Source organism: Anser brachyrhynchus (assembly GCF_964034855.1).
Source record: "Anser brachyrhynchus genome assembly, chromosome: 22".
NCBI classification, from domain to species: Eukaryota; Metazoa; Chordata; class Aves; order Anseriformes; family Anatidae; genus Anser; species Anser brachyrhynchus.
The window spans coordinates 2501454-2517255 of NC_137715.1; the positions used below are offsets into that span (position 1 = coordinate 2501454).

The 15802-nt window shown below is 58.0% G+C and overlaps 1 protein-coding gene across 2 annotated transcripts in view; it reads left to right on the forward strand.

Moving 5' to 3' along the window:
* The window catches only part of MLLT6 (MLLT6, PHD finger containing), a 45382-nt gene that overhangs the window by 25656 nt on the left and 3924 nt on the right, over positions 1-15802 (forward strand). For both annotated transcript variants that reach the window (XM_080565148.1, XM_080565149.1), the window contains exons 9-19: positions 3766-3940; positions 4713-5315; positions 6666-6850; positions 7611-7728; positions 11248-11314; positions 11632-11774; positions 12057-12245; positions 12441-12529; positions 12937-13292; positions 13441-13549; positions 14938-15318. In XM_080565148.1, coding sequence (XP_080421274.1) covers positions 3766-3940; positions 4713-5315; positions 6666-6850; positions 7611-7728; positions 11248-11314; positions 11632-11774; positions 12057-12245; positions 12441-12529; positions 12937-13292; positions 13441-13549; positions 14938-15318 — 2415 coding nt within the window. The remainder of the gene's footprint in view (positions 1-3765; positions 3941-4712; positions 5316-6665; positions 6851-7610; positions 7729-11247; positions 11315-11631; positions 11775-12056; positions 12246-12440; positions 12530-12936; positions 13293-13440; positions 13550-14937; positions 15319-15802) is intronic.

Consider the following 15802-nt stretch of genomic DNA (forward strand, 5'->3'; position numbering starts at 1 on the left):
GCTGGAGCTCGCCGCTGGCCGTCCGTGTGAGCGAGCACACCGAGCGGCACGCACCGAGCCTCCCCTCTCCCCCCACGACGCCGCCGGGGAGCCGTCCTGCCGCTCTCCGTTGCGCTCGCAGTAAATCTGCGGGATCGCAAGCCACCCCAGCTGCCTCCTTCTGCCAGCTGTAGACATCACGATCACTTGTTGACACACACTCGCACATGCTACGTGTTTTGGGCCGCAACATCTGGCTCGCTCTGGGTTTTGTAATTGAAGCCGCGGATGCCAAGGGCTCCCCGCACCCACCCCCCGTCAGGTGCTGGGAGAAGGAGCGCAGCGGGGCCAAGGGCTGCGGCTGCAGCCGCCACCGGAGGCGGGGAGGCTTTCCAGGTTTCCCACTGTTATTTGAGCTCTCGGCGTCTGCCGGCAGGCCTGGGGCTGACAGATCCCGGGAACCTCTGCGCCGCGCTTTGCTCGGGCAAATCCAGTAGCGGTGATGGGGTAGGGGCTTGGGGGGGGAGGCTGCCGCTTCCCCCTGCTATCAGAGCGTGTCTCAGCATGGACGTTCGCAGCAAGCATCCCTGAGCCTTCTAGCATCCCTTGTCCTGACATGAGTGTGAATTTACCAGGGACATCAGGGAGTTAAAGATGCGGTCTCCAGCCCATCTGTGCCTCCGGTCCCTACCTATAAAGACCAGCGGCAGCACAGCGCTGCCTGATCTCGCTGCTGACATGGTCAGGCTTGCCAGTGGCTTGGATACAGACGCCGTAGCTCGTACGAGCGCTTTGCCCGAAGATCCTTGCAGACTCATTTGACCTCTACCGAGCGATCCGGCCGGGGAAGGCAGCTGATGCTTACGGTCTGGTCTGCCTGGGTGGCTGCTTCAGCACATCGCTCTGTGCCGCGTGGGCTGGAGGAGCTCCTGCTCTCGTCGCATTGTTCCTTGTTCGCGTCCTCCCTGCTTCCCCTCGCCAGTAGTTTAATCCAGGGCAAAGCAGCTCTGTGTTTTCGAGGCTGCACCGGCCTCCCCCACCCCTTCTGCATTTCGTCAGTGGTTCCCTCTAGGAGCTCGCCCCGCCAATCAGGAGGCAAAGAGATGCTCTTCTGATTTCCCATAAATAAATTAATGAATGAAGAGCTTGGGTGCCGCACAGTGTCACAGAGAGGCCGGGAAACAGGTACGGCCCCTCGGGGGACAGCGAGTGCCGGGGGGAGGAGGTGCGTGCATGCCTGTGCTCGGGTGCCCGCGCGACTTTGGCTTCACTTCTCCCGGCTCAGGGGTGAAGGCAGGAGTTTCCCCGCCAGCCTCTCACCTCCAGCTGGGGCAGCAGGCTCGTTCCGATGACGTTTTTTACTCGGCTGCTTAAAACAGAGCTTCAAAATGCAACCGCTGCCTCATTTTGAAAGGGAGCTCTCGCTTCCTCAGTGCTTCCCTGTTTTTTTTTCTCTGCAGCCCGCACTCCCCCATGCACACCTGTTTGCAAAACACACAGAACGTCGGCGTTTCTGCACATGCACACGTACGTACAGTTTTCCGGGCTGGAGAAAAGCCAAAGGTCTGGAGCTTCAGACCTCTGTGTATGTCCAACGTAAGCAGCCAGCACGCAGGTTTCTCCGGCCCTGCCTCCTCTAGGCAGCAGCCCTGAGCTGGAGAATCTGCTTCCTTAGGGAGCTGACGGGATTGCAGCCCTCGTTACTATTATTAATATTGGCATTAAGGTAGCGGGCCCCTCCCCTTCAAATCACGGCCGTGTTGTGCTTGGCAGTTCTCGTGTGTCTCCTGGAAGGCTGCAGTGCCACACAGAGCTTGCAGGCTCCACGGAGCAAAGGGGGGAAGAACCAGAGGCACAGGGAGGGGAAGTGATTTAGGGCGGTTTCGGTTTCCCTCCCTTTGCTCCCCAGCCGCAGTGCCTGGGCCCTCGCCCCACGTGCAGGCTCCCTGGGACGGCTGCTGGAGAAGGGCTCTCCGCGGTGCAGAGGGCTCACGGTAGCTCCGTACGGTTCCGTCTGCTGTGACCTCTTTGGCAAACGTTATCTAAGATGGCATTTGGCAGTAGGTAGTAAAATCCTGCCCCCAAATCTCTGGGAGATTGGGGGGGAGGTCCGTGAGGTCAGATCAGCCCTGCAGGTGAGTGTCCGGCCATCCACCGCCAGCTCAGCCTCTCTCCCCCCTCTTTTTTTTTTTTTTTTGCCTTTAATTTTGCAATTAAGATTTATTTCCCAGCTCAGGTTTCCCCCTTCCACCCTGCACTAATTCATTACTTGCCCTGCACTCCCTCCCTGACACTCCAGATTTAGAACATGTCTCCTCACGTGGTTTCCCCCTGCCCTCCCGTGGCCTCGTGCACCTTGTGGGGAGCTCCAGAGAGAGAAATTTATGGAGGGAAAATTTGGGGCTTTGCATATCTGCCGGGACGTGAGCCATCTCGTTCCTGTGACTTTGTGAACAGTCTCAGGACTTCCCGTAGCCCCCAGGCACCGCTCTCCTTTCCCCCTCCAGGCAGATGTGGAAAGTCGGAAAGATTTTCACGCTCCCTCTGAGCTCATAAATCAAGAAAGCTTAATCTCCTACATCCAGGAGTCTGTGATGAGAAAATACAGATTCCCCCTTCTCCCCCCCCTAATTTCCACCACTCCCTTCCTCCTGTCTTTCATATTCCCGGCACATCTGGTGTGTGTTAGGCTGCCAGCTGTTGCATTGTGCGGAGTGATTAAACCATGTGGGAGGAACGGGGGAAGATTTTTATCTGGGCATTCATGAGTCTGCATTACAAGCCCTTTTTTCTTTAGCTCTCCCTAAGAAGAGGTCATCTGGAGTCAGGGGTAGTGGAATTTAAGAACGGTTTTGTGCTTCTCCGTGTCTCCCTTGTATCTGCTCTCAGTGAGAAGTGAAAGATGTTGGCATTTACGTACAGGTGTTGTGTTCTGGGCTGCGGCCATCGCATTGGAACCACGTCTATGATATCGATTTGGTTGCAGCAATACCTTGCAGGAAGCGGTCTTTGAACGCTGCGTGTTTGGCTTTGAAGTGACTTGAAGGTGAAGGTTCCACATCCTAGCGTGGGTGCCCCGAGGAATCTGGTTTTCAGTTCGTCCCACCCTGCTGAACTCCCACACTTCTCTCTCTCAGCCCAAGCTCCTGGATTTCCTAGCATCTGCCCGGCCTCTTCATCCCCCTTGCTTCCCTGTCTCCCGGAGGCTTACATGGGGCTTGGGTAGCATCTGTTGTCGTGTGGTCAGATGCTGCTTAACAACGTCACTGTGCAGAATATTTGCTGCGGTAGGTTTGGAAAGCCCCGGCCTGGCAGCGGAGGTGTTTCGGTGGATGCGTTGGGAATCTCCCGTCACAGCAGAAGGGCGGGCAGGTTCTGCTAGGTGGGGTGACCTTGCGGAGAGCAGCACACCCGAGAGACGCAGCTGGAATACGTATTTGAGTCGCAGCAGTTTTCAGATTTTCTTTGGGCTGAGGAGCCCTCTGAGGGTGGGCGCTCCTCCCGGCCACGGTGCTGGGAATCTGGTGTCTGTGCTCGGATTGTCAGCGCCCTCTTTAATTCCCTGCAGTGAGGTGGGATGAGTGTAATCCCTAGGGGTATAAAGACTGATGCCACCAAGGAGCAGTAGAGGGGAATGCTGCTTTTCTCCTGTGGGTAATGTCAGCTGGCCATCGCTTCGTGGGCAGGGGGAGCGATTACTTCTCTTGAGGGGAAATTGATAAAAAGAGCCCCTGCTGCGGCCACATCTGGCCCAAATGAGTGACCTCTGTGTTTGCTGCTCGCCAGGGCTCCGCCAGCCACCATGAGGGGAGCAAAGAGACCTCAGAGGTCGGGAGATCGGAGGTGAAAGGCAAGAAGTCCTCAAGCCATGGCAGCAGCCACAAGGGGAAAAAGACGGGAAGTGGGAAAAGCTCGGCTGGCTTCAGCTCAGCTTCCTCCAGCGGGACCTTCCAGCCTGCAGGTAAGGGGCGGAGGAGAAGCCAGAGAAGAGGGGATGGGGGTGATGCTTCGCTTCACCAGTAAGCGCCTTGAAGCTTTGCTGATCGCTCTTTAACTCCTTGAAGAGAAAGGGAAAAGTCTCCTTGCTACTTGCTCCGTGCACGGAGGGAATAACCGGGTCGGGTGAGTGTTACGGCTCCCCTCCTGCGTAGGCCTGCTGCACTGCAAGGCAAAACAGATCCAGATGTCTGAGCGGAGGGAGGAGGGAAGGGGATACTGCGCGCAGGCAATATGGGCAGCACCTGCCCTCTCCTCCGTAGGTGGTACTGTCTGCAGGAGTGCTTTAAGCAGTGCCGGGGGAGAGACCTGAGCCAAAACCTGATACCCGGGCTCCCCTGAGCTTTGAGTCAGAACCTTGCAGGGCTCCCATCTGCTCCGATGTTACTCGGTCCTTTTTCGAGCTGTTGTCAGAACCGCTCGCGTGCTTCGTCTCCTGGGACCCTCATCAGGGCGGGAGGGAGGGAGGGAGGGTGGTGGTGCAGGGCCTCGGGGAGCAGACACACGCATGTTTGGGTGGAGGAAGCGGCTGGTGTGCACCGCTCGTGCTCACCAGAGAGCATGAGAGCAGCTGGGGGGGTGGACCAGGGCTGGAAGGTGACACAAGTGTCCTTCAGCTCAGTCTCTGGCCTGTGCCAGAGGACCTGCATTGTTGTGACCGTGCTCTCGTTGCTTTGCGGGCTGAGTTATTGCCACTGCGAGCCTTCCTACATCTGCTTCCCCTCTGCTTCCCCCAGGCACCTCCTGCAGCTCCTTGCAGTGCTCCCAGGATTTCGTGACATTCCCCAAGCTCGAGCAGGACGACGAGAAGTACCGGAAGCCTGTCTCTTCCTCTTCTTCTTCGCACTGCTCCCCTCTGTATGAAGGCCAGAAGGGGGATATCTTTGAGCAGAAGGTGATCTTCTCAGGCTTTGGGTCCATCATGCGCTTCTCCACCTCGGCCGTGAGCCAGCAGCGAGGCCGCGATGCCTCCCCCGTGGACTACAAGGCCTCGAACCCTGTCAGCGGCCCTTCGGTGGGGAGCAGCGGGGCCGCTGGCGGCAGCGGCGGCAGCAGCAGCAGCCACAAGCGCATGCCGTCCCTCAGCATGGAAGAGGGAGAGGTGCTGAAAGAAAAGAAGCACAAGGGCAGCAAGAAAAATAAGCACGGGCCTGGCAGGCCGAAAGGGGGCAAAAGCAAAGAGATTTTGGGTGCCCAGCTGGCTGGGTCCACGTCTACGTCTTCGTCGCCCTTCTCCGGGGGCTCCCTTGTTAGCTCCAGCATCAGCAACTCCTCGCGGCCCTTCAGCCACACGGGGAACCTGCCCAGCCTCAGCATGGAATCCCCACTGCTGAGTTCAGGTATGTTTCCCCTCAGGGCTCCAGGTGTGCGCGGTTGCTCCCAGCCCTGCTCTCTTCAGCATCGTGTTTGGCTGGTGTCTGAACCTGCAGCTGCCCAGGGTCCGGTCCCTTGCTTTCATTCCCAGAAGCTATAAAAATCCGGGTCTGGTCTCCCGTTTCCATCTTAGTGTTCGTCCCACAGTCTCCTCTGGGTCAGCTTCTCTTCTCCGTGGAGCTGGGAGCATTTCAAGCCCTTCTCTCTCAAGTGCTGGAAAAGCTCAGCAAGCCAGAGCTGAATTTCTGAAGCGATACAGACAGGGGTGTTCGCGGGCCAAACCAGCACAACCGCAATCCGACCCCAAATGAGGGATTCTCGTGAGTGGTTCAAGTTTAACCCCTCTTTTCAAAGCAAAACCGTTCATCCTGGTCTGACCACATCCACGGAGGGTCGGAGGACGCCGTTAACTCTGCCGAGAGGCTGCCAGCAGTTCCCGGCCGGAGTCCCCTGGCCTGGCAGGGCTGAGGGCAGCGGGGACGCGTGGCAGGAAGGGGTTAAGGCAGCAGGCAGAGGAGGGGCCTGCAGCTCGGGGCTGAGGTTTGACACTGTTCTGGCAGCAGAACTTGTCATCGGTCTATTGTGGGTTGTTTGCAGATGCTCCGATTTAGGTCAGATTGCGAGGGGGGATAGAATTTTGTTGTGTGCGTCTGGGAGCTGCGGCCCATTTGTCTGCGCTGCCTGAGAGCGGAGAGGAGCTGCAGGAGTTGTCGTGACCTCCATTATCAGAATCTTAGGCCAATTTTTCTCCCTGCCTCCCCCCCCCGAACAACAAAGCAGTGTTTCAGAGAGGAGGAGGCTGCCAGGCCTCGCTCTCCCCCTGCTTGGGGAGATGTTGGCAGAGCGCTGCGGGACCCGACCCGGGGCTCTGCCGCGTGCCTGAGCAGATGCAGATGGGAAGTTGGACGGGTCCCCTGCCTCCGCAGCAGCTCCCTCCTCACCTTCCTTCCTCGTTTCTCTGGCCGTGTCCCACCTTGGTCCGTGGGCACCGTGGCAGGGGAGGGGATAGCTCGGCAGGAGCGCGGGCTCTTGACTTGTGGCTTTGGCGAGTCACGGCGTGCTGTGGTTTCTCTGCCCGATTGTATCGGCTGTGGCGAGCAAATGAGAGGTGGGGGGGAAGGCTGGAAAACCTTGTGACACCTTTGACAGAAGGATTATGGGCTGTCACCACCGTCACCGTGCGCTGGGCCACGAGATGCTGAAGTGCATGTTAAACTCGGTCCTGTGCTTTGGCGTCACCCTGCCTTTCTGGGATGAAGCCCTGCGCAACGCCAGCTGCCTCCAGGCCATCCTTAACGCGTCTCCTCCCCTCGCAGGGATCTACACCAGTAACAAGGACCCTATTTCCCACGGGGGCGGAGTGCTCCGAGCTGTGTGCAGTACACCCCTCTCTTCCAGCCTGCTGGCACACCAGGGTACGTCGTCTCTCCCACAGCTCAACCGGTCTCCCTTTGCTAGCACCATCCCAGCCTCCTCTTCCTCCTCGGTCTCCACCACGCAGGTAAGAACATCAGGACCAGGGCAGGAGAGGGCCTGTTGGTCAGACAGAGCTGTGACTGGCAGAGCAGGACTAGCTTGTGGGCACAGAGGAGCTGCTTTTTCCGTTTGGGAACACAGTTTTTCTTCCTTCGTGATTGGAGGGGAGCTGCCAACCGTGGCTTCCCTTAGAGACGCTAGAAAGATGCAGTTAATTTGGCATCACAGCCCGTTTGGGGGCAGAGAGGAACTGCAGCCTAAAAGGGCACGGTACTCTGCGCTGACTGTAAAAGGAGCGCAGACGGGACGGTCGGGTGGCAGAGTGCTGTCGGCGCGTGTGCCGTGCCCCGTGCTGCTCGTGCCCTGCTGCTTGGCTGGCTGCTGGCGCTGGTGCCAGCCCTACCTGCGCTCTGCAGCACAGATAGCTCGGTGGGAGGGCTCGCACCTCCCAGCTGGGTGGGCTGCGTGTGTGCCAGGAGACAGAGCCTGGTCCTTTGTCAGGAGCTCGCAGCGAGAGGTGTTTTACAGGGAGGAGAGAGTTAGTTTTACAGCTCCAGTGTTACGCAGCTCATTCAGGCCTCTTGGCTCTGAGATGGGGCTGGGAAGATTTCAGCTGTCTAGCGAGACTTCCAAGAAGATATTTTTAACACTCTCTCAAGACCAAGCTGGGTTCAAGAGTCAGGAAGAGAAGAAATAATGAAAAGTTACTTTCCTCTTGCATTTTTGAGAAGTAATTTCTCTCTCTCTCTCTTCCCCCTCTCCCTCCCCCCCGTTTTGCCATGTAGGTGTTCTCACTGGCAGGTTCAACGTTCAGCCTCCCCTCCTCACATATTTTTGGAAGCCCCCTCACATCTGGGCTGTCAATCAACCCGCTCCTAAATCAGTCGGAAAGCAGCCGGGCAGGTACGTGAACCAGAAGGTATGTGAGTTTGGGCTCCCGAAGGGGTCTCCCTGGAAGAGTCAAGACAACTGCATTCATAGTTCTCCAGCTGCCCTCCCTGCTTGCTCCCATTCCATGCGTGTGACAGCCAGGGGCTAGGAGAGAGGGACAGTGCCTTTTTCCCCAGGCAGGAGGTGCTCGCATTGCCCTAATGAAGTTTTGGCCTTCGGTCCTGTAAAAGCACATCTGCTGCTGTGTCCAATGGCTCATGCGTGTCCCTGGACACGTGCTGAGGAGGTGCAAGAATGGAAATCCTTCCCTACAGAAATCTCTCGCCTTTTTGCCTACTAAAGCCGTGCAAACCTAGTGAAAACCATGGCGAGCTTTTGCTTCTTCGAAATAAGCTGAAGGGTTTTTTGTTGTTGTTGTTGTTTAATGAGAGAGATCTTGCACTCTTAATGTTCATCTTCCACCTCTGTTTTGAGTTAGTTTCTGCTCTTCCGCTTTGGCTTTGTCATGAAATGCGAAATTCACTGTTTTCAACTTCCAAACATGAACGTGCCAACACTGAATTGCTTACAACTGCTCATTTTTTCCCACCAAGGCAAATTCATTTTTCTTGGAAAGTTGCCTGGTTAATAAGCAGGAAACTTGAAGCATCGTAAGACTTCTTTTTTTCCGAGCAGAATGGGCCTGATTTTTGGTTTGCACCAGTAGTTAAACAAAAGCACCCTCCTGATTTTCAGACGTTGCAGCTAGTGGTGCGACTGTCTCCTGCTCCCCTAGCCCAGAAACGTTGGCAGCTCGGCATGCTGGCTGCTGAACTTGGGAGGTAAAACTCTGCCCAGCGTCACAGGCGAGGACTGTAAAAGGCACAGTCCTCCTTAGAGCTGCGTTCTCTGGAGAATCTGACACCGGTGTGCCCTTATTCGCCTTAACCAGCGTGCATGCCTGCATGTACAGCATGAATGAACATGTATGCTTGCTTATGACCTTTGCAAGCCCATGGAAGTTCCCTGTCTGTCTCTCTGTCACTGGCAGCACTTTGTCTGCATGCCCCTGCTGGCAGCCTGTGTCTGCTCGAGTGCTGCGGGAAGGTAACCGCACGGCTGGCACCAGTGGGAGTAAGGGCACCGCGCGGGAGCTCTGAGCCAGGCGTGATTCGGTCACCTGGAATTAAGGAAGAATGGGGTGATTCCAAGAGTTGTTCTTCCCTTGCGGCAACCGACAGGAGAGAGGAGATGACCCGCTGCCACTTCCCCTTTGCTGTTATTTTGGCACAGTGCTGACAGGAGAAGGAAGCAAGTCAACTTGCAGGAATAGCCTTGTGGTTCAGGCACAATACAGCGCTCAGCAGTCTGTTCCAGCCCCGAGGCTAATAATGAATGAATCATGTGGGCAAAGCCCAGCATCCAAAGTGCTCGAAAAAGCTTGATCCTTAGTTTCCATTTCCAAGATTGCTCCTTTTGTTTGTCTGGGATCTTTGGAGTTTCAGGACATGTTTCTTCCAGTCCCAGGCAGCCTTCAGAACAGCTCCTGTTGTCACCTTTTAAGTTTTCTCCATCACCGTCTCCTCTTGCTGGAGCTAGCGACCCAGAGGGTGTTAAGCCAAATTCTCTTTTTTTCCAGGGGGGTTAATTAACATGCATTAAACCTCCTGTGTGGCCATTTTCATTTTAAAGTGTGACGACTGCTTTAATCCCAAGTCATTAACAGAGTGGTTGTGAAGTTTTAAGTATTCCTGCCTTGTCTTTAAAACAGATTACCTTTCCTGAGAGTGTCTGTGTAGACAGATCCCCTGCAGACATAGATTTCGCTGCAGTAATATTTGAGCTCTTCGTGATTTTAATGTGATGTAGGGAAATGGTGTTATCCTGTCTTACAGATGGGGGAACTGAGAAACTGTTATCGCTGATGCAGGTTGATACCGGGTGCCTTTGGCAGTGTAAAAAGTCTGATTCTTATCTTCCCACTTGCTTAGCTACCGTCTAGTTCATCCTCCCACGGCTTGTCCTGGATCCTGCCTCATTATGATGACAGGCCAAACGTATTTATCTTCTGCAGTTGCCTCCAAGCCTCTTTTTCCTACTTGCTGCCCTGCAAAGTGCTGTCTCTGCGTGATAACTCAGTCATCTCCCGGTCCCCCAGACGACAGGGTGGTGTTGGCCAGCAGATAGTTGAGTATGGAGCCTGGTTTCAGCAAACTGGCACCGCATAGATGCACACAACCCGCCTGGTCTGCGAGCAAACAAGACAGTAACGCGCAGACAGTCAGAGCTTAGCCGAATGTTTATTTGGTTGCAAGTTTAACCTATTGTGGCAAAGCTGCATGTGATGGGCTGGGGATGTTTTTTTCAAAAAGTTTAGGTGGTCTTTGGATGAAAATGGTACAGAGAAGCACTGCTGTAGCCTGACTGTTCCCAGCCTTCTGGTAGCTGATCATCAGTGGAGAAAATAGGAAGGCTTCGTGTCTTCCAGCATCTCAAGGACTTTGTTAACCTTGTCTCCACGTGGTGCCTTGCACCGAGAGGCTACTGCTGGCTGGAAACTGCTGGCTGGAAACTGCTGGAAAGTGGTGGATTCTGCCCAGAAAGGTGAACCAGTCCTAGCTGGTGGTCAGGAAGATATTCCTACATGGATGAAGGGTGAGGATCAGTCTCATACCTAAGAGCTGCCCAACGGCAGCTGCACTTGCTTGTTCTCAGCAGCAGAAAATACCGGCAGTAACTTCTTGCCCTGCTCGGGGCACCACACTGTAAATCACAGTGCCTTGCAGTGTTCCCTGCGGGAGGCTTCCTGGATTCTTGCACATCAGAAACGTCTCTTATTGTGCGAAGAAGAGGAGGGGCGAGTCGGCCAGCTGGTGCAGGCGGTAGTCACAACATCTGACACGGCCTGGAGCGAGGGGGACGTGTGTTCACGGGCTGGCAGGCTCGGGGGATGGAGAGCAAATGGCAGCTGAACCCTCCTCGCTCCTCGCTTAGTGTTTGAACAGGAGGTGTCCCTCATGGGCGCACACCCGGTGGCTCCGTCCCTGGCGCTGCGGTGCCCTGCAGGACAGGGGGGGTGGGCATGGGGGTAGCTCCTGGACACTCGCTTAAGCGGTTCAGAAGGGAGCTGAGCGCTCGGAAATGCCGGGAGGACTGCGGCTGGATTTAGGGGAAGGGTGCTGAGGGCGCGGGGCTGCGGTGGCACCTCGGGGAGCCCAGGGCGCGCAGGCCCCGCTCCTCCCGCGGCTCAGCCGCCGAGCAGCCCCCCGCCTTGCGGCTGAAGGGAGAGGCTCCTTCTGCCGGGGGGGGGGATCCGGGGGGGGGCCGTCAGCCCAGCCGCAGGCCCGCAGAGGCTGGGGGGGGCGGGGGGGACCGCGGGGACACGCGGGGACACGCGGCCCCTCCTCCGTCGCCTCCCCCGGGCGGCGGGGGCGCATGCGGGCGGGCCGGGCTGCTCCGTGCTCCCCTCTAGCGGGCGCCCACCCCGGCTGCCGGGCACCTGCCGGCTCCAGCGGCCGCCGCTGAGCCCCTTCTGTCCCTCTCCCCACCCAGAGCCCGACCTGGAGGACTGCAGTTTCGGCTGCCGAGGGACGTCGCCCCAGGAGAGCCTCTCTTCCATGTGAGTGCCCTTCAGGAGTCCTCCGCCGCACCCCGGGGACCGCGGAAAGCAGCGGGGGGGGGGGGGACACACGCACGGAGCATCTCGCCTCCTCCTGGGGCAAGGCGAGGGGCAGCTGGGGATGGGGAAGGAGGCGGGATGCTCGGCCGATATCGGGGTGAACGGGGATGGGGGGCTGTCCTGGAGCGGAGCCGAGGAGGTGGAGGCTGGGAGGGACGCAGCCGCTCCCAGGCGGAGGAGATGCGGGAGAAGGGAGCAGAGTGCGGGTGCAGAGTAAGGGAAGCATCGCTGACACCCCTGCCCCCCCGCCTCCCCAGGTCCCCCATCAGCAGCCTGCCGACCCTCTTTGACCAGACGGTGTCCTGCAGCAGCAGCGGGCAGCTGGAGAATGTTCCGCAGGCCACCCCGAACATCGAGCAGCTTCTGGAGAAGCAGGGCAATGGGGAAGCCGGCGTAAACAGTGAGTCGCTGGGGGCACGGGCTGCGGGAGGAGAGGTCCCTGGGCATGGTTTTGTCAGAGCCAGCTGGGATTTTGCCCGCGGCAAAGGAGCCAGGCTGGGGACAAAGCGCTAGCCTGTGCCATGGGGGAGTAGCTGGCAGTGGGACTGTGATCTGCAGGTCAGGCTCATCCCCCGGCGTGGTCTAATTGCGGTACCCCTGTGTGGTCCCCCTTCTCCTCTTCCCTCTGTCCCCCGTTCTCTCCCCCGACCCTGCCCCCTTTCCCTTCTTCTGTTCCCTGCAGTTGTAGAAATGCTCAAAGCCCTGCACTCGCTGCAGAAGGAGAACCAGAGGCTTCAGGAGCAGATCATGACGCTGACAGCCAAGAAGGAACGTCTGCAGCTCCTCAACGTCCAGCTCTCCGTCCCTTTCCCGGTGGTGACCAGCAGCAACGGCCCAGGCAGCCAGGCCCAGTACATCCTGCCTCCCAACGGTGAGGGGCAGTGGGAAGCGTCACCCCGTGCCATTCCTAGCGGTGCTCCGGGGTGGGCAGGGGGGGGTCACGGCAGGGAGGATCTGACCCATTTATCTCGCTGCAGCCGCTGATGGGAAGCGCTCTCCCTTGCCATTGCTGTGGCAACGTCAGGCTCCACCCCTGACTCCGTTCTCTCTTCTTTCCTCCTTACAGTCTGCAACAACGATTCCCTGAGCATCAGCAAGAGCCCGCCATGCAAGAACAGCTTTGGGATCGAGAACTCGCTCTCCACTTCCTCTGAGGTACAGGGGCCACCGCCTCCCCCAGCCAGCTGGGAAAGGGACCTGGGGCGGGACCAGAGCAGTGCAGTCCCGGTGCTCTGACTTGACGTCCAGCTCATAAATCCGAGTAGTCAAGGCCCAGAAATCAGGTTTCTTTCTCTGGAGTGGCCGCTCTTCGGTTTATCTCAGTGCTGAGGGTAGCTGAGCCTGAGAGCGAGAGGCGAGAATGCTTCTAGGTTATTCTGGCTGCGCTTGCAGACATCCAGCAAAGTACGTCTGAGTTCTGGGACCTCTCTGAGCATACACCTGCACTTGCACTCACAGCCCCCCTTCCCACCTCCAGCTCCTGTCCAGAGCCCCCCCTGGAGCTGAGCTGACCTTTCACAAGCTGCCCCAGTCCGATGCTCTTGTGTCCGTTTCTCCCCCAGGACCCTCATTCAGGTTGCCCCAGCAGGAGCAGCTCTTCCCTGTCCTTCCACAGCACTCCTCCGCCCCTGCCCATGCTGCAGCAGAGTCCTGCCTCGCTACCCCTGCCCGGGGCGCAGCAGGTGAATGGCCTGGCCAGGGTGGCAGGCAGCGGGCTGGGGGGAGGCACCGCTGCCAGCCACAGCCTCTCCACGGTGCCCATGGTGGACGGCCTGATGGGGACCCTGGCAGGAGGCCAGCAGATGCCCATCAACGGGATCCTGGGGAATCTGAACGGAGCTCAGGCCGCCCAGCCTCCGAGCGCGCTGACGCAGGCGAGCGGGCCTCCGACCTTGCAGCTCTCCACCAGCCTGAGCAGGTGAGGACGGGGAGCTCGCGGGGACGGCCCTGCCCTCTCCATCAGAAGCTTAGCGCCGGGAGGGAGGGAGGCAGGGAGGGAGGGAGGCCCTGTGTGTACGGGACCAAGGCGGGCCGTGCTGACGTTCCCTGCCCTGCTCCCCTCGCAGCGTGCCCAGCCTGAGTCCCCTGACAGAGCAGCAGCGGCACGTCTTGCACCAACACGAACAGCAGCTCCAGCAGCTCCAGCAGCTCCTGACTTCTCAACCGCTTAATCCGGTAAGTGTGCCTGCTGGCACCTTTTATCTGATGAACTGTTTAATGAGAAAGCCTCGGAGCAGGGAGCAGAAAGTACGGCTCCCTCCTACACACGACCCCCCTTGCCCACAGGGCTGCAGAGTCACGTGCTCTTCCCCCGTCTCGGGGCTGCAGTGGGTGCAGCGAGGAGAAAAGCTTTAGGCAGGAAGGTGCGGCACCTCCTGGGGGGGGGGAGATGGGGATTTGAAATTTTTTGTACAAAGGAAAAAATTTAATCTGGGTTTCCCACATCCTGAGGGTGTGAGAACATGGTAACGCTAAGCCTCCGTAAAATCAGGAGTGCTGTTACCTCCTCCAGACATCTCTGAATGCAAATCATGTCTGCTCCTGCTGCCACGAGAGCACTGAGCTCTGGGCTTGCAGATGTGCTGAGGCTCACAGGAGAGAAGGAACTTGCTTGAGGACACTGCTCGAGTTTAGAACGAGATAAGCACCAGATTACTTAGCCCTGAGGCAGGTGAGTGTGCCTGGGCACATTGGCAGAGAGAACGAGAGGTGGCCGAGGACTTTGGGGTCAGAAAAAGGATCAGGCAGCCCCGCCCCAGGCTGCCGTGGGAAAGGCTGCACGGACGGAGGGTAAACAAGCCCCTGAGAGCCGCATTCACTCACCCTGCAGAAACCTCAGCGCTGTCCCTCCCCTGCGGTGGAGCTGCATGGCAGTGCTAACACCGTCAATGAAGCTGTGCACATTTATATCTCCCTTGGACGCGGCCCAGTGTTTTGGATAGGTTTCTGGGTCAGGCTATTTATAACCGAGGAAAAGCAAATTTCAAAAGGCTTCTCTTTTCAGCGGCTGATGTCACCGTGTCATCAGCTGCATCCCTATGGGTATGGAAACAATGTCAGCCCTCAGCCTGCAGCACTGGTCGATGGTTGCTATAGTGATTTCTGCAGTTTGGTGGGATTCGAGGGCGTCCCTCTGGGCGCAGGTGAGCCGTGGCCCTCGTCCCCCGAGTCCTGCTCACCTGCAGTACAGACTGGGGGGAAAAAAATAATAGCAGCCAGCACAGAAATCCAGGTCAGTGCATACCCCAGATTTAAAATCCATGGATCAGTTGTTTGGGAAGGGCTGAGCAGATCGGTGTGCCTGCAGGTGTCTTAGTGAGGGTCAGCTAATCCCACGCTTCAGGAAACGGTGGGGCTGGGCAGGGCAGAAGCACAGGCTGTTAATGAACTTCACAGCCTGTTCCCCTCTCTACCTATGGGTAGATGAGGAAGGGGACTTTCTGTGCGCTGCCAGTTGCAGTGCCTGGGGCGGAGCGTGCTGCTCTGGCTCCTCTGGCTTAGGTGTCACCTTTTCCTGAGCCCTTTGTCCCTCCCTTGACGGCTCTTCTCGCCCTTCCCCGCAGGAGCAGCAGGCCCTGGTGTTCCAGATGATGCAGCAAATCCAGCAGAAGAGGGAGCTGCAGCGGCTGCAGATGACGAGCTCGTCCCAGCTGTCCATGAGCAGCCTCCTGGCGGCCACCTCCGCCCCCCTCCTGCACTCCAGCACCAGCGCCCTGATGACCTCGGCCCCCCAGGCGCCCCCCAGCAGCAGCTCCCTCATGGCCTCCCTCTCCCCCCAGCAGCTCAACCCTAGCAATGCCCTCCTGGCTCCGCAGGCCACCCCGCCACTCAGCGCTCCTGGGAACAGCCTCATGGCTTCGGGGACAGGCATCCCACCTGTCCTCACAGCACAGACTAACCCGTTTCTCAACCTGCAGGCCGATGGCAACACCCCAAAAGGAACGGTGCGTATGCTGCTAGCACTACCCTAACCCCAGTGAGCTCGTGGTGCTAGGCGCTGTGCAGACCCAGGGAGAGGCAGTCTGCGCTGCAGTTAACGGGGGAACAAGGGCACCGCTTAGGCAACAGAGCCAGGATCCTCCACTGGCTTTGCTCCATCCCCGACTAGCCCGTGTCACGTCCTGATCCGACCTCCATGGACTTCTGTAAGGCCCAGGCAGGGTCAGGTAGGCACAGAGCTCCCGGGGTGCCCTTCCTTGTGTGCACACGGGCACAGACACACGCCAGACCTGCTGCAGAAGCGAGGCAGAGGCAGGCCGTAGATTTGTCTCCGTTGACCCTAGGACTTGGACGGGCAGCGTGCCCCTTGCAGTGCTGGCCCTATTAGGGCCTCGCGATGAGATGTAAAGGTGACTGCATGTTGAAACCCAGGGTTTAGAAGGAATCTTGCACCTGAGAGGAGAGGTTGTGGAGGTGCGGAGAGGTCTA